At 44.2% G+C, this 18,441-nt stretch overlaps 1 protein-coding gene across 2 annotated transcripts in view; it reads right to left on the bottom strand.

The window, feature by feature from the left end:
- The window catches only part of kcnh2a (potassium voltage-gated channel, subfamily H (eag-related), member 2a), a 56,139-nt gene continuing 37,698 nt past the window's right edge, over positions 1-18,441 (bottom strand). The window contains exons 6-15 of one of the 2 annotated variants that reach the window (XM_067362241.1): positions 8,720-9,142; positions 7,965-8,361; positions 6,432-6,631; positions 6,035-6,287; positions 5,112-5,305; positions 4,891-5,011; positions 4,556-4,810; positions 808-1,003; positions 521-713; positions 1-416 (exon numbers count right to left, since the gene is read on the bottom strand). In XM_067362241.1, coding sequence (XP_067218342.1) covers positions 33-416; positions 521-713; positions 808-1,003; positions 4,556-4,810; positions 4,891-5,011; positions 5,112-5,305; positions 6,035-6,287; positions 6,432-6,631; positions 7,965-8,361; positions 8,720-9,142 — 2,616 coding nt within the window. In that variant the 3' untranslated portion in view covers positions 1-32. The remainder of the gene's footprint in view (positions 417-520; positions 714-807; positions 1,004-4,555; positions 4,811-4,890; positions 5,012-5,111; positions 5,306-6,034; positions 6,288-6,431; positions 6,632-7,964; positions 8,362-8,719; positions 9,143-18,441) is intronic. The other variant, XM_067362242.1, reaches the window with a different exon arrangement.

Raw genomic sequence — 18,441 nt, 5'->3', positions numbered from 1 at the left:
CACTGAGAGATACTGAAAAAAAAGTTTCTCTCTTAACACCTAGGATCAGAGCCATGTCTTTTTTGGATTGCAGAATCATCTTCTACCTGATGTTGCTCTGGCAATGACAGGCGTCTTGAACACTCCAAATCTGACCTCAGTCCAGCCTGTGGATGGTGAACAGTTCCAATAGGCTCTGCATCTATTAAACAATAACTGCCTTGATCGGCCATGACTATTTGTTGGCGATCGGTGTGTGCTGTAAGATCATCAGGGGCGTTCCCTGCATTGTGGCTCATGGTACGTGGCCATCTCCCTGTATAAGCCCCAGAAGAGGAGGGCTGTGAGGAACAGTCCAGGAGCTGGAGCTCCATTGCACCTGACAGACTTTCAGTGGATTTGATGGGTCTGCCAGCAAAGTCGTGGGGATCAAGTATCTGGGAAAATCAAAGAGGATAAATTAACAATTGGAGTTTGTATTGCCTATCATATGAGATTCTATAAAAAATAGATGACTGTAATGCGATAGTTTGTGAAATACCTCAGAGAAAATAGTTGGCGTTTCTGTCTCTAAAGGGTTGACAGGCTGGACCAGTTTCTGGCCTGGTTTTGGTGGATTTGGAGATGCTTCTATAGGGGACGTCACAGAGCTGTAGGCTGGTGGAACGAGCACCATCTGCCTCTGAAGCAACTGCATTATGGCCCCAATGTCTGTTGACATGCGCTTTTCCAATCTTTGAAAAAAACAACACAACAAACACAGCTTAAAACAAAGGTATAAAAAGTAAAGGACATCAAGATAACATCAATACTGTAGTTTGATCTCACCGGTGGAGCTGTCTATGCATCATTTCCAGTCTGTTCTCTACTTCAGTGCAATGACGATGGGTGACATTATGCAGGACGGTACTGGAGGGAACCGAAGATGAGGGGAAAGACATGCTGTGGCTGGGTACTTCCTGGTACTGATGGCCACGACTGTCCCCCCAAAAGCTTAAGACGTTAGAAACCCCCGCAAGTGCTCCTAATTTAAAATAAGGGTAATGTCAAAATGATGCATTCACTGCAAGGGAAGATTTCACCCAAAAGTGAAAATTCAGACATTATATGTTGTTCCAAACCCATAAGACTTTCCTTTATTTCTAAAACACAAATGAAGATATTTTGAAGATTTTTTTTGTCAGTCCATTGAAAGTACATTCATGTATTCATGAAATTTATGAACAGATTTAATTTAGGCTTTTATTCACATACAAACTTTGATCAACAGACATCAAATATGGCAAACAGAAGCTGGGCAATGAGGTCTGTTCTCACGTGACACACGAGCACGTTTGAGCTTTATGTAAGTGTTTTGTTTATAAGTAAAGAAAAGCCTTCAAATCTATTCATCATATGAAGTAATTGTGTCACTTTAGAAGACTTGGATTAAACTGCTTGATTCATATGAATTTCTTTTACAATCTCTAGAACATTTTAATTTGGGTGAATGGATTTTCTTTGGAGGGACAGAAATTTCTCAGGGTGTAATAAAACATCTTTATTTATGTTTTGAAGTTTAAAGGGTTAGTTCACCCAACAATTACATTTTTGTCACTCAACCTCATGTCGGTCCACACCTGTAAGACCTTCATCTTTGGAACACAATTCAAGATATTTTTGATGAAATCCGAGGGTTTCTGAACTACACATGTGCAGCAACGTCATTGCACATTTTGAGGTCCAGAAAGACATTAAAATTGTCAACGTGACTACAGTGGTACAGTGGTTGTGCACAAAAGCAAAACAAAAATATCTTTTTTTTTAAACAATTTGTCATACTCAGTTGACGTAGTGAATGCAGTGTAGGCTTCCAGGTTTTTACGTTAGAACGGCGACCCATTATTGGCCAGCTCCTGTGTGAACAGCATCTGCCAATGCTGAGCCGACATTCGGATGTAAACACAGAAGCACTACATTCACTACGTCAACTGCGTATGACAAGTTTAAATTGTTAAATAACGTCATTTTTTTGTGTGTTTTTGCATGCAAATGTAATCTTGTCGCTTCATAACATTAAAGGATTAGTCCACTTTTAAATAAACTTTTCCTGATAATTTACTCACCCCCATGTCATCCAAGATGTTCATGTCTTTCTTTCTTCAGTCGAAAAGAAATTAAAGTTTTTGATGAAAACATTACAGGATTATTCTCCATATAGTAGACTAAAATGGGCACCAAACAGTTGAAGGTCAAAATTAGTTTCACTGCAGCTTCAAATTGTTCAACACGATCCCAGATGAGAAATAAGGGTCTTATCTAGTGAAACCAGCGCTCATTTTCTGCAAAAAATGTAAAGTTTTTAAGTTTTAGCCATAAATGCTCATCTTGAACTAGCTCTCTTCTTCTTCTATCTTAGAATTCCAGCATTGTAGACACTGCTAAGTGTATTACTGCCCTCCACAGGTCAAAGTTTGAACTAATTGTTATATACTATTGAACTAGCATATTGCTTATAAAAATTAGTTCAAAACTTTGACCTGTGGAGGGCAGTAATACACTTAGCAGTGTCTACACTGCAAGAATTCTAATAGAGGAGAAGAAGAAGACAGCTAGTTCAAGATGAGCTTATGGTTAAAACTTACATAATTTTCAATTTTTTTTCAGAAAATGAGCAATGGTTTCTCTAGATAAGACCAGTGGCGGCTGGTGCAAAAAATTTTTGGTGGGGCGCAAATTTTTTTTTTTTATATATAAATGCAGGAATGAATAGGCTAATTGTTAAATAATCATTTAACAAGTGATATAATCATGTATCATTATTGCTTATCTAAAAAGTGGAAAATTCAATATTTAAAGCATGCCATAGGGCTGGGATCTAAAATAAATATATCTGTATTTAATTTTTTTTTTTTTTTTAAATTCACATTCTGCCCAAGATTGTCCTAGAAACAATGTTCATATTGAAGGCTATAAAAAACAAACATGAATGTAACTGTGTAGTATATGATATATTATGTGCAAAAAAAAAGGGGGTCAAATCACATTAGGCCTAGGCTATATTCTAAAATTCTAACTTTACAATCTAAAAGCAAAATGTTTTTTAAAGCAGAAGTTAAATACACTAAACTAAAAATGAAAATAAAATTAAAAAAAAGAACAGACTAATTATTATTATGTTGATTACCCTATTAACAGTCACTTTACACAGTTACTGCTATCGTACAAATACACTGTTGTATTTTAGAAATTCTACATATGGCATAATTATGTTCGTCAACAAAAACAAATTTTCAACAACAAATATTTTTAGCAAAATGTATTTGACTCAGATTGAACTCCGTATGTTTGGCGTGCATACTCGCGGCGGCGCTCGTTCACGGAAGTTTGTGTTTGCTGAAGGCTCGTCCACGCCTGGCTGCAAAATGGAAATATTTTCTCGACTTTCTAACATTTGCAGATGGAGAATATACCTGTGAAATGTAAATATGCACTGAGGAAATTATTGGATGTCACTTCAGCTTAAAAAAAAAAAATATTAATAGCGGTATGTTTGTTTCCACCAATCGCTTGCACAAGTTAAGGTTACGTATGATGACGAAAGCACGTTAGTGCGAGCCCTCCCGGAACCCATAGAGAATGCATTGCAGTGCCTGCAGTTCGAAAAAAAAGTTTTTTGAATGGAAGTCTATGGGAGCACTCGGGGCAAATCTCGACCAGACTGAAATCGCCCAAAAAGAGGCGGTACTCCACAGAGCGTGACTTGACGCTGATTGGACTATATCCAGAGGCAGAACAAACAGCCTAGCAGTGACAGCAAGCGTAACTCTGTGGTTGACTTTCTTTTACTGTCTATGGTGGTTGAATGTGATTGAAAAATCCGTTCCTTTCTCACTTTGGTGGTGCGTCGCCCTATTGCCCTAATGAAGAAACCGCCCCTGGATAAGACCCTTATTTCTCGTCTAGGATCATGTAGAATGTTTTGAAGCTGCATTGAAACTGTAATTTTTTAACCTTCAACTGTTTGGTGTCCATTGAATAATCCTGGAATGTTTTCATCAAAAACCTTAATTTCTTTTCGACTGAAGAAAGAAAGACATGGACATCTTGGAAAAGTTTATTTAAAAGTGGACTAATCCTTTAAGGTAGAACCACTGTATTCACAGTGTAGGACTATTTTAATGATGTCTTTAATACCTTTCTGGACCTCAAAATGTGTGGTTTAGAAAGCCCCAGATTTCATCAAAAATATCTTAATTCGTGTTCTGAAGATGAACGAAGGTCTTACGGGTTTGGGACAACATGAGGGTGAGTTATAAATGACAAAAATGTCATTTTTGGGTGAACTAAACCTTTAAGGAAAGTCCTATGGGTTTGGAACAAACTGAGTTTGAGTAAATGTTGTCTGAACTAACCCTTTAAGTGAAAATGAATCCAATTATATTCAAATGAACATAGATGTTAGGATCATGGTAATTTTTTTCTTGTAGATTTTTCTAGTCCACTTTTCTCAGCTACGCGAGCTAATACATACTGACAGTAATCCAGTTATAACAGGAAAGAGACTTAGTCACAGTTTACATTATCAGAATCCTACCTGACAGCGCACTGAAAGAGTTACTGGTGTTGAGGTTCTTGTCCCTATTAGCATTGCTGACGCTAGTGATATGGCTCTGAGAGCAGTCCACTATCGTAGTGGGACGTTGAGTCTCTTCCTCTTCATCACTGCTGGACTGGGAAGCAAAGATGTCCGGCTCTCGATGAGTGGCTTGTCTTTCCTCGTGCTGTTTGTTCGGATTCTGTGTTTGGAGAGTCATCCTATTGAGTTTGTCTCCTGTCCGCTCTGTATCTGCTACTAAGAGAAATTGCAGCTGTAATGAAATCCAAGAATCTGGAAGAATCTAGAAACTATCACACAGCGTTAGCTCTTACCTTGTGGGATGGAGTTCCTTTTGGAATGAAAGAACAGCTTTGCTCTTCGCGTGTGATGATCAAGGCAGCCATGGTCAGAATCATCAGGGTCACTGCTCATTGACCCAGCTTTAGTGTTAGTCTGTTGAGCAGATAAAGACAAATGTTTAAAAGCACACTCATTCAGCCATGTACTATAATGTAAACCTATTATTAAGTTACAGAAACATGTGTGAGCTTACGTCTCTCAAATTAAAGGTGATCTCCAGGTTGCTCCAGAAGTAGTCTGAGAACTCTGGATACATGTCCAAGACCTCCAGTACATCTTCTCTGTGGATTTTGTGCAGGTCACAGTACGTCAGTGCTCTCACATCAGAGCTTGACTTTCCAGGACGCGCATATAAGTTAATGGGCTCTCCGAATATATCATTCTTGCCTAAGGATAGGCAAAGGGAAATGATATTTACCATAAGCTTTAAGAGACAAAAAATGCTCAAAATGTGACTCATAATAAATCTTTCCTCAGTTAACAAACACTAAACACTTTGAATTCATAAAAGTATACGACCACACAATTCTCACTATTTTCCCCATACAAACAGAAAGAGTAATATGCTAGTATGTAGTAAAGAAAACAGAAAAAAAAATAGTTTGCATCAACAACAGATGGCGCTGCTTGGCATTAAAAGAAACATAAAAAAAAAAAAAAAATACCAACATGTCCACAAGGTGGAGCTACACAACAACAGCTTTCTCATTTGAATTCTCAGGATGAGTACTTGTACTTTATCTTTGAGTAAATAAAATAAAATAAACATTATTATTAATTTTTGTTGCTTTTCTGCATTCATAAGTGAAGTTAATCACAAATTATTTCATTGTATTGTTTCTCCTCAAGTTTACATCTAAAAGTACTCTAATGGTGGTGATGTCAATGTAATATAAAGTATATATTTTCCATAATATCCATACATTCATAATATTGTTATTAAATGGGTCTTTAAAGATGAAAATATATAGCAGCCTTTATATTTTAGGAAAGGTGACCTGCTCAAAAGATTTTTTTAGGGTGGTCAACGGAATCAAAAATGTGGAAAATCCCTGACATATGCACATGATCACAATGAGATGGTCAGTTTTTGTGACCCAAACTCTCTTCCTTTACCTAAAATGGCCACTACCACATCTCCCTTTAAGATCTCAATGGAGCCACGAGAAATGAAGTATAGTGCTGAAATCACATCGCCAGCATGGACCAAGGTGTCTCCTGGTGGGGCGTGTGTGGTCTTGAACTTCATAGCCAAAGCACGCAAGCAGCCTTTAGTGGAACCCTTAAAAGCTTTACAGTTCTGCAGCAATGTACGGTTCAGATGCAAACAGATGTCTGCCTGTAAGCACTCTGGGAACCCCTTCAGCACCTGCAATGAGATAAAACAGGTTAATGTGATAAATTATACTGCGTAATGTGCCGTGTCATGTGTATGCAAAAATAAAGAGAGTGGGAAAAAATAGAGTACGCCCAGGTGTTCACAAGGTATTCTGTATGTGGCTCTGTGACTCACAGCATTCATGTCAATGCCGTTAGTGTAGGACCAAGCATGTTGAAAGTACTCCTCCAGTTTTTGCCTGAGTGGGTTGGGGATTTGGTGGAAACGGATAAATTCCCGAACCCGCAGCATCTGAGTGTGGTAACGTGCGGTGCCAGAGTACAGCCTCTGGATGATGGCTGACACATTTCCAAATATGCTAGCATACATCAGCGCTGTTAAGAAGACAACAAGAAAACACTTATATTCAAATGGAAAGTTTTTTTTAATTGTAAACCCTGTTGAAAATATGCTGGTTAGGTATGCTTTGAAACATTGAAGCTGGTTTGAGATGGTTTATTCTGGTCCTTAGTTGGTCATGGGCTGGTTTAAGCTGGTCAAGAGCTGGTCCTAAGCTACGTTCTTAAGTTGAATATGGAAGGCGGTCTGGCAAAAGCTAGATATTTTACTTTATACTTGTTAAATATGGATATCTATATTACACAAACTCAACACTTTGCATCAGAAGGTCTTTATTAACCCCCCCGGAGCTGTGTGGAGTATGTTTATGATGAATGGATGCACTTTCTTCAGCTTCATACTCGTTGGTCTCGTTCACTGCCATTATAAAGCTTGGATGCCTCAGGAAATTTATTAATATAACTCTGATTGTGTTCCTCAGAAAGAAGAAATTATATATACCTAGGATTAAAGGTGAGTAAAGCTTGGGGTATTTGTCATTTTAAAGGGTTAGTTCACCCAAAAATGAAAATTCTGTCATTACTCACCCTCATGCCGTTCCACACCCGTAAGACCTTCGTTAATCTTTGGAACACAAATTAAGATATTTTTGTTGAAATCCGATGGCTCAGTGAGGCCTGCATAGCCAGCAATGAAACTTCCTCTCTCAAGATCCATAAAGGTACTAAAATCACATCTAAGTCAGTTCATGTGAGTACAGTGGTTCAATATTAATATTATAAAGTGAGGAGAATATTTTTAGTGCGCCAAAAAAAAAAAAAAAGACTTATATAGTGATGGCCGATATCAAAACACTGCTTCAGGAAGCTTCAGAGCGTTATGAATCTTTTGTGTCGAATCAGCTGTTCAGAGCGCCAAAGTCACATGATTCAGCAGTTTGACGGTTTGACACGCGATCTGAATCATGATACGATACGCTGATTCATAATGCTCCGAAGCTTCCTGAAGCAGTGTTTTGAAATCAGCCATCACTAAATGAGTCGTTATTTTGTTTTTTTTGGCGCACCAAAAATATTATCGTCGCTTTATAATATTAATATTGAACCACTGTACTCACATGAACTGATTTAAATATGTTTTTAGTACATTAATGGATCTTGAGAGAGGAAATGTCATTGCTGGCTATGCAGGCCTTACTGAGCCATCGGATTTCAACAAAAATATCTATCGAAGGTCTTACGGGTGTGGAACGGCATGAGGGTGAGTAATTAATGACATTATTTTCATTTTTGGATGAACTAACCCTTTAAAGTGAACTAATCCTTAAAAGGCTGTAAATAATACTAAACTTCAATAATAAACACTGACCTCCAATAAGCATGACACAGATAGAAAAGATCTTCTCAGAATTGGTGTTTGGGGAGACGTTTCCAAAGCCCACGCTGGTGAGGCTGCTGAAGGTGAAGTAGAGGGCAGTGACATATTTATCTTTAATCGAGGGTCCTGATCCAGGACTCGTTTCATTATACGGCTTCCCCAGCTGATCACCCAAAGAATCAAGCCAACCAATTCGAGATTGACTGCTCCTCTCCACGTTCCCAATAGCATACCAGATGCAGGCCAGCCAGTGGGCGATAAGTGCAAAGGTGCACATGAGGAGAAAGAGCACTGCAGCTCCATACTCAGAGTAGCGATCAAGTTTACGTGCCACACGCACTAATCGCAGCAGCCGAGCCGTCTTTAGTAGGCCAATCAGAGTCGTCGTCTGCCAATACATGAAAACGATTAGGATTAAAAGGTAATGACAGGTTTGGTAGCAGCTATAACAGAATATTAAAGTCACAATAAAATCAACATTTTTTATTAAAATATTTATTATAAATGATTTATCTGTGCACATCATATTTTTTTACGTGCCCTCATAATCTTTAATTGAAATAACTTCCCCTCCCTCTTGCATCTCCTTTTCTCTGTGTTTACTGGAGTGAGTGCGGAGATTCCTGATGGACAAAATCAAATCCCACCCTACATTTTTTCTTGTTCAAGAAGCTGTTTCACTTGGACATACACCACAAAAGGGAAGTAAAACTTTCAAAATCAAAATTACCCATAAGCTCCCTCACCTCTTCTCCAGAGCGATAAATGAGCAAGTCAAACGGAATGGCAGCCACCATGTCAATGAGGAACCATCCTTTAAAATAGTGGACGGCGATCCGGCCGGGCTGACTGACCACTTCGTCGTTGCTGTTTACATAGGTTGTGCGAAAGTTAATCACTATGTCCACTACGAACATGATATCCACAATGAGGTCCACCACGTTGAGCGGACTGCAGGAGTAGCCGCAGCGCTGCATGGCAGCCTCTTCCTCGTCGCTGAGCAGGAACGAAGCCGAATAAGGTGTGAAGATTGCTGTATAGATGACCAGCAGCAAGATGACCCAGTCCCAAACTGCCTTGAAGGGGCTGTAGTGTAAGATGGTCCATTTGTGGATACGGGGAGCCTGCAGCTTATACTCAGGAAGGACATCTGCACCCAGAGAAAGCACCTGAGAAGAGAGATTATGAGATGAATTATGACTGTTTAGAATAGATGTCGAAGTGCTTTTCTCATTACATATATCAGATTAAAGCACCTGCTGCTGAACATCTGCAGCAAAACCACTTTTACACAATAACTTTATCAATGTTTTAAATGGTGTCCTGCTCCTGAGAATGAAATGAAAATTCAATCAGCAAGTTTGAATATTTTTTTATTCAGCAAGGAGGCATTAAATAAATCAAAAGTGACAATAAAGATTTACATTGTTACAAAAAAAAATCTATTTCAAATAAATGCTGTTCTTTTGAACTTTCGTCAAAGAATCCAGAAAAACGTATTACCTTTTCCTCAAAAAAATATTAAAGGTGCCCTAGATTCAAAAATTGAATTTACCTCGGCATAGTTGAATAACAAGAGTTCAGTACATGGAAATGACATACAGTGAGTCTCAAACTCCATTGTTTCCTCCTTCTTATATAAATCTCATTTGTTTAAAAGACCTCCGAAGAACAGGCGAATCTCAACATAACACCGACTGTTACGCAACAGTAGGGATCATTAATATGTACGATCCCAATATTTGCATATGCCAGCTCATGTTCAAAGCATTACACAAGGGTAGCCAGTATTAACGTCTGGATCTGTGCACAGCTGAATCATCAGACTAGGTAAGCAAGCAAGAACAATAGCGAAAAATGGCAGATGGAGCAATAATAACTGACATGATCCATGATATCATGATATTTTTAGTGGTGTTTGTAAATTGCCTTTTCTAAATATTTCGTTAGCATGTTGCTAATGTACTGTTAAATGTGGTTAAAGTTTTTTAACTACATTATTTGTATTTACGGAGACAAGACTGTCGTTATTTTCATTTTTTAAACACTTGGAGTCTCTATAATGCATAAACACAACTTCATTCTTTATAAATCTCTCCAACAGTGTAGCATTAGCCGTTAGCCACAGAGCATAGCCTCAACTCATACAGAATCAAATGTAAACATCAAAATAAATACTTTACTCACATAATTCGAAGCATGCATACAGCATGCATGACGAACATCTTGTAAAGATCCATTTTGAGGGTTATATTAGCTGTGTGAACTTTTTTTATGTTGTTTAAGGCAAGTGCGAGCTCTTGGGCCATGGAGCGCGAAAATTAAAGGGGCCATGTACCCTGAATTGGCGCATTTATAATGATGCCCCAAAATAGGCAGTTAAAAAAAATAATAAAAAAAAAAACTTCACAGACACATTCAGGGGACACCTTAGACTTATATTACATCTTTTAAAAGCATGTTCTTCGACACCTTTAAGCAGCACAAATGTTCTCAACATGTTTGTGTATATATTTCTTGAGCAGCAAATCATCATATTAGAATGATTTCTGAAGGATCATGTGACACTGAAAACTGGAGTAATGATGTTGAAAATTCAGCTTTGCCTTCACAGGAATAAATTACATTTTAAAATATATTCAAATGGCAAACAGTCATTTTACATTATTAATGTAATATATTTTACAATATTAATGTTTTTATTGTATTTTTGGTCAAATAAATTATTTTTTATCAAATTGGTGAGCATAAAAGACTTCTTTCAAAAACATTAAAAAAATCATACAAACTTTTGAATGGTAGCGATTCTAAAGTTTCTAGATGTGGGAGTTCATTTTTAGTCCATCTCTTATCCTGAAATGTCCATCTTATCCTGAAATGTGCAGCCTTCATGAGCAATTATATATCACTTATAAATGATTAAATACAAGAAATAGTAGTTAAGATTGATGTGGTTTGGAATTGGTAAAATGTGGTTGGAAAAAAAAATATGATCAGAAAACGTACTCGGTTACTAACGTAACCTCGGTTCCTTGAGATACGGAACGAGTACTGCGTATGGGGGAAAAGTCTCCCTTTTTCCCCGTCACTGAAGCCTTTTCCAATAACGCAGTGTAACTGCATCGTCATTGGTTCACTCATAGACAAGTTGTTGAACCAATGACGGCGCGGCATAGCTGCGCGACCTATGGCGAGAGAGCGCGCGAACTTTCCCGCCGAAATGGGCGGGGCAAAGGGCTATATAAGCAGGCGTTTCGCCATAGGATTTCAGGCCAATCGACTGAAGCGACGACACTGAAGCCGCAGCCTCGTGGCACTGCAAGTAACACAGTACTTGTTCCGTATCTCAGGGAACCGAGGTTACATTAGTAACCGAGTACGTTCCCTTTCGATACTTCACTCGTACTGCGTATGGGGAACGAATTCAACCGCGCCGTGCCACGGCAGGGAACGACATAAGTTGTTTTGGACACCGAAGGGGGACCAAGAGAACAAGTAAAAAGGCAAAGCCGTCGTAAACCCTTGTTACACTACAAGGAGGAGATAACTCCTGATCGGTGAGAGGTGGAACTCGAAGAGGCCACCTAGTTACACCGAGAGGACCCTTGTAAGGCCGGAACGTCCAGATGATAAAATCTGACAAAAGTAGACGGCGAGGACCAGCCGGCTGCCTCACAGATGTCTTTAATGGAAACTCCATTAGACCAGGCCCAGGAGGAAGCCATTCCTCTAGTGGAATGGGCCCTAACTCCTAAGGGGCATTGAATTTCCAAGGAGGAGTAACAGAGATTAATCGCGTCGACTATCCAATGCGAAAGACGTTGTTTTGAGACCGAGGACCCCTTGGTGTGGCCAACAAAACAGACAAAGAGCTGATCCGACTGCCTGAAAGGCTGCGATCGCTCTGCATAGGTCCTCAATGTCCTGACAGGGCAGAGTAACTCCAGCTCCTGTTCATCCGTGGAGGGAGGAAGAGCAGAGAGCGAAATGACCTGAGCTCTAAACGGAGTAGAGAGCACTTTGGGAACGTAGCCATGTCTACGTTTCAGCACGACTTTAGAGTCATTAGGCCCAAATTCGAGGCACGCAGGGCTCACAGAGAGGGCCTGCAAGTCGCCAACGCGCTTGACCGATGCTAGTGCAAGTAGCAGAGCGGTTTTCAGGGTTAACGGCCTGAGGTCAGCTGAACTTAGCGGCTCAAAGGGGTTACCTTTGAGAGCCCTAAGGACCAAGGAAAGGTCCCAAGTGGGAACAGTAAGGGGACGAGGAGGATTTAATCGCCTAGAACCCCTTAGGAAACGAACCACAAGGCTGTTTCAACCCACTGACTGGCCAGCGATAGGAGCATGAAACGCTGAGATGGCTGCTACGTATACTTTGAGCGTTGAGGGGGCGCGCCCCAGATCCAAACGCTCTTGTAAGAAGGACAGTATCGGAGATACGTCACATTCTACGGGGTCTATGTTGCGTGTGTAACACCAATCAACAAAGACCGACCACTTCTGGGCGTAGAGGCGTCTCGTGGACGGGGCTCTCGCCTGAGATATGGTCTCTAGTACGTCCCTGGGAAGGTTAGTCGGCTCCCATCGAGGGACCAGAGATGTAGAGCCCAGAGCTCTGGCTGTGGGTGCCAGATTGTTTTGTTCGCCTGAGAGAGGAGGTCCCGCCTCAGGGGAATGGGCCATGGGGCTCTCGTGGAGAGCCTGAACAGCTCTGAGGACCAAGTCTGGCTCCTCCAAAGCGGGGCCACTAGGAGGACTCTGTGCCTGTCTTCCCTGACTCGCCTGATGACCAGCGGGATCAGTGCGATCGGGGGAAATGCGTAAAGGAGTGTGCTGGGCCAGGCATGGGCCAGCGCATCGACTTCCTTTGAGAAATATGTTGGGCAATGAGAGTTGTCTTCTGAGGCAAAGAGGTCTATCTCTGCTCTCCCGAAGAGCTCCCAAATCTTGAGAACCATCTGGGGATGGAGCATTTGCAACATTTCGAGGCAGTTGATATGGAGATGGCTCTCCTCATGGGACCACGAGCCGAAAGCCGGTCTGCCCTCGCACAGAGCACCCCAACCTGAGTTGGATGCGTCCGTCGAGAGCACCGTCCTTCGTGACACCGCCTGTAGGGGTACCCCAAGACTGAACCAAGCAGGGTTCATCCAAGGTTTCAGGGCTAAATGACAGGCCCGATTGACCTTGAGACATAAACGGCCGTGCCGCCAGGGATTTCAGCCAGAACTGTAGCGGCCGCATCCGAAGAAGGCCGAGCTGCAGAACCGGGGAGGCGGAAGCCATCAGCCCTAAGAGCCTCTGGAAGAGCTTCAGAGGAAGATAGGCTTTGTTCTTGATGGAAGCCGCGAGCTGCTGTACCGCCAGGGCGCGCTCTGGCGAGACTACTGCCGTCATGCGGACTGAGTCGAAAACTGACCCAGAAACTAAATGTGTTGGCTGGGGAGCAGTGAGCTCTTGGCTAGGTTGACCCTGAGACCCAGGCATTGTAGATGGCTGAGGAGCACGGATCTGTGGTGTTCCAGCTCGACTCGCGAATGGGCCAAAATGAGCCAATCGTCGAGATAATTCACAACCCGGATTCCCATCTGTCTCAGAGGGGAATGCGCCGCGTTCATGCACTTGGTGAAAGTGCGAGGAGCCAGAGACAGCCCGAAGGGCAGGACCGTGTATTGGTATGCCACTCCCTCGAATGCGAATCTCAAGAATCGTCTGTGAAGGGGGGCTATCTGGATGTGAAAATATGCATCTTTCAGATCCAGCGAGCAGAACCAGTCCTCGTGACAAATCTGTGCGAGGATCTGCTTCAGCGTCAGCATTTTGAACTTCCGTCTCATGAGGGAGCGATTCAAAAGTCTGAGATCTAGGATGGGCCTGAGGCCGCCATCCTTTTTGGGGACCAGAAAGTAACGGCTGTAAAAGCCTGACTCGCTTTCTGAAGGGGGAACTATTTCTATAGCCCCTTTCTTCAGTAAGGTCATGACCTCGGCCCGGAGGACAGGGGCGTCGTCCGGGTTCACCAAGGTTTGAAGCACCCCTCCGAAGCGAGGGGGCCGTCGTGCAAATTGGAGCGAGTAGCCCTGCTTTATGATCCCGAGGATCCAACTTGACACGTCGGGGATGGCCTGCCAGGCCTCGGCCCGAGTGACAAGGGGTTGAATGATGTCGGGTGACAGGCCGCTGGGAAGGGGGCCGTGCACCGAAGGAGGTGGAAGAGAAAATTTGCTCTCTTTTTGAGGAAGTAAAATAGTGTTCGCCGTGAAAACAGCGTTTTGTTTGGGCGCAACAAGTGTGGGCCCAGCTACAACACAGAGCATTTCTCCCACGCCCGGATTTAAAGGAGGCGGAGGGGAGACTGCACAAGGGAGTTTTTGGGGTGGTCCGGTCATAACGAGACATTCCCCGACCCTCTTCCTTCCTGCTTTTGGATCAGGACGTCTTCGGAGTCACCGAGTCCAGCACAATCTTGGGCCGGGGTCCCTGGCGTCTCGGGAAGGAGGATTGGCGCTTAGCAGGGCGAGGGCGCTGGCGATGCTCCTTAGGCGGTGCTGCTTGAGAGGTGGATGGGGCAGGCTTGGTCTGCTGAGCCGGCGCAGTCCTGGGGTGGCTAGGAGCAGACGCAGAGCTGGAGCGCTTGGGCAGAAAGTGTCTCATGGCCTGAGACGACTTCTGCGCTGCTGTGAAGCGCTCAGTGAAACTATCCACCGCTGGCCCAAAAAGACCGGAAGGGGAGACCGGGGCGTCCAGAAAGGCCGTCTTATCCAGGTCCTTGATTTCCGTGAGGTTGAGCCAAAGATGGCGCTCAAGCACAACCAGGCTGGCCAAGGAATGCCCGATGGCCTGGGCAGTGGCCTTCGTGGCCCGCAGGGCTAGATCGATGGCGCTGCAGAGATCCTTGAAGGCAGGTGCATAAGTGCTGGACTCGTCCAAGGAGCGGAGGAGTTTGGCCTGGAACACCTGGAAGATCGCCATGGTGTGAAGCGCCGAAGCACCTTGGCCAGCAGAGGTGTAGGCTCTTCCAGCCAGTGTAGAGGTGGTTCTGCAGGGCTTGAAAGGCAGGGCTCTCTTGGTTTTCCACCCCACAGCCGCGGGAGGACAAAGGTGAGCTGCCACCGCTTTATCTAGGGGCGGCAAGTGCTCATAGCCCTTTTCTTCTGCGCCGTCGACAGCAGTGAGGGCAGAACGGTGCGTTGTGTGGAGGCGGGCGGAGTACGGAGCTCGCCACGACTTCGTAAGCTCCTCGTGCACCTCGGGGAAAAATGGAGCAGAACGCTGGCGAGGGGCTTGGCGGCGGCCTGGCAGGAACCACTCATCCAGGCGGCTGCGTGATGGCTCCTCCGGCGGGGCCCAGTCGAGGTCTAACTCTTCCACTGCTCTGGATAGGATGTGGAAGAGCTTGGCATCCATACCCTGGCCGTGTTCAATGGGCTCCAGAGGAGGCGGGGGAGCAGGTTCGTCCGGCTCGCCAGCCCATCCTTCCGCTTCAGAAGCCGCAAGAGACATGGAGTCGTCGGGCTCTTCGTCAGATCCTCCAAACGAGACGAGGTCGCTCGCATCTGCAGAGGGACGCTGCTCTGGTCGGGAGAACAAGACGTGAGATTTTTCTCTAGTGGGAGAAGGCGAGGCACGTGCGGGCATGAGGCTCCAGCGAGCGCGCCGTCGGCGTGGGACTTGCCCAGGCACGCGACGCACTCGCTGTGTCCGTCGTCATCGTGCAGAGGGGCTCTGCACGTGCCACAAGAGTGGCGCGGCATTTGCAGCAACGCCGCCGCCGTTATAACGGCGATTGGGGGGGCTCTTTTAGAGCGGAGAGGGCCGCGGAAGCTCTTTTAGAGCGGTAGAACCGCTGAGGAAACGCTCTTTTAGAGCGGCAATAAGCCGCGGGAGAAACTCTCAAAGGCGCACCGGATGGCGGCAGGAGACACGCTGAGAAGGCGGCCGGAAGCGGGAGCGGGAGGCGGGCGTCTCGAGGACGGCGCTCGGGGTGGCAGTCAGCGAGGGCGCCGGCGCTGTCTCCGACCAGCGAGTTCAGCTGGGTCCGCTGTGGGGCCTCTTCAGACGGCGGCGGGAGCTTCTTGAAGGTGGCGAGCTTCCTCAGGCTTCAGGCGGAGATCAGCAAAGAGATGCATTGTCATCGCTGAAGGAGAAAGGACTGAAATCCTATGGCAAAACGCCTGCTTATATAGCCCTTTGCCCCGCCCATTTCGGCGGGAAAGTTCGCACGCTCTCTCGCCATAGGTCGCGCAGCTATGCCGCGCCGTCATTGGTTCAACAACTTGTCTATGAGTGAACAAATGACGATGCAGTTACACTGCGTTATTGAAAAAGGCTTCAGTGACGGGGGAAAAGGGAGACTATTCCCCCATACGCAGTACGAGTGAAGTATCGAAAGGGAACCAACTTGCCTACCGTAATTTCCGGACTATAAGCCGCAACTTTTTTCCCACGCTTTGAACCTTGCGGCTTAAACAATGACGCGGCTAATATATGGAATTTACCCGCTATTAATAAAAAAATAAAATAAAAAAAAAAACATTCTGTGACGTGCTCTGTTTTTTGGCGGCATGAAGCGTTCATTAGACCAATGAAATTGCCGAACGGGTTAAGGTCAAACTACTTTTTTGTTTAATGTTTAGATTAAATCGAGCGCGCTCTCCCATCATTCTGATTACGGTAGTCATTTTGTCACCCTAATCATGGCAAAAACACGGAGAAATGCATATGATGCAGCTTTCAAGTTGAAGGCGATTGATCTGGCTGTTGGAAAAGGAAATAGAGCTGCTGCACGGGAGCTTGGTCTTAATGAGTCGATGATAAGACGTTGGAAACAGCAGCGTGAGGAATTGACTCGGTGCAAAAAGACAACTAAAGCTTTCAGAGGGAAGAAAAGCAGATGGCCCGAACTAGAAAATGAGCTCGAAGACTGGGTCAACACACAGAGAGCAGACGGCCGAGGTGTTTCAACTGTGCAGATCCGACTGAAAGCCAAAACAATCGCCACCGCGATGAAGTTTGAGGATTTTAGAGGTGGAGCATCGTGGTGTCTCAGATTTATGAGACGTAAAGGCCTGTCCATCAGGGTACGTACGAGTCTGTGTCAGCAGCTCCCTCCCGACTACGAGGAAAAAGTTTCAAACTTCCACAAATTCACTGATGCAAAGATAGCGGAGCATTCCATTGGCCCGCACGACATCATAAACATGGATGAGGTTCCTCTGACGTTTGACCTGCCTCTCACTCGGACTGTTAACAGGAAAGGTGAATCATCCGTCACTCTGAAAACAACCGGGCATGAAAAAACGCACTTCACCTGTGTTCTGAGCTGCACGGCATCGGGAGAAAAGCTTCCACCGATGGTGATTTTTAAACGCACGACGATGCCAAAAGAAAAATTCCCGAGAGGAATTGTTGTGAAAGTCAACAAGAAAGGATGGATGACGGAAGGCCTAATGCATGAATGGCATACGGAGTGTTACGGCAAGCGACCGGGAGGATTCTTTCACAGGAACAAGGCATTGCTCGTTTTGGATAGCATGAGGGCCCATATAACCGATTCGGTGAAAGAAGCCATCAAGAGGACAAACTCAATTCCAGCTGTGATTCCTGGAGGCACAACAAAGTATTTGCAGCCACTCGACATCAGTGTAAATCGTGCATTTAAGGTGGCGCTCCGTGTTCAGTGGGAGGCTTGGATGACAAGTGGGGAGAAGTCCTTCACTAAAACGGGCCGCATGCGAAGAGCAACTTATGGTCAAGTCTGCCAGTGGGTCCTGACAGCGTGGAGCAGTGTCAAAAAATCCACTATCATCAACGGGTTTCGAAAGGCTGGACTGCTGCGTGTTGACGATGGTTCAGCGGAGGATTTGCCTCCGGATGAAAGTGACGAGAGCGACAATGAAAACGATCCAGTATCGTATGAAGCAATTCTGAGGCTATTCAACTCCGACACCGAAGATGATGACTTCAGTGGTTTCAGTGCACAGGAGGAGGAGGAAGATAGTGACCAATGACTTTCTTGGTAGGCTACTGCTTTTTTGTTTAATTTTTTGTTACAAGCCGTGTTTCGTTAAAGCCTATTTATTTTTGTGACAGGCCGTGTTTCGTTAAAGCCTATTTATTTTTGTTACAAGCCGTGTTTCGTTAAAGCCTATGTAAAGCAATGTTGTTTTCGTCAACGATGACGATAACGAAATGATTTCGTTGACGCACCTTTTTTTATGACGATAACGTGACGATGACTAGCTAAAAATGGCTCTAATGTGACTAAAACATGACGAGACGTTTTCGAGTTTTCGTTGACGAGATGAGACGGAACGAAAATGATTATAAGTCTGACGTTCACCATGCATGTCATTTCTGCCTATTTTGCGTGAAATCTGCCGCTTCCTATCCTTGTTTTGGGTACGCCCACCACCCGGCTGCCGTTATGCCGCGCACCAGATTCCACACGACAACACACCTGCGGC

The sequence above is a fragment of the Chanodichthys erythropterus genome, chromosome 16, assembly GCF_024489055.1.
Source record: "Chanodichthys erythropterus isolate Z2021 chromosome 16, ASM2448905v1, whole genome shotgun sequence".
NCBI lineage: Eukaryota > Metazoa > Chordata > Actinopteri > Cypriniformes > Xenocyprididae > Chanodichthys > Chanodichthys erythropterus.
This window is presented reverse-complemented; position numbering and strand designations above follow the sequence as displayed.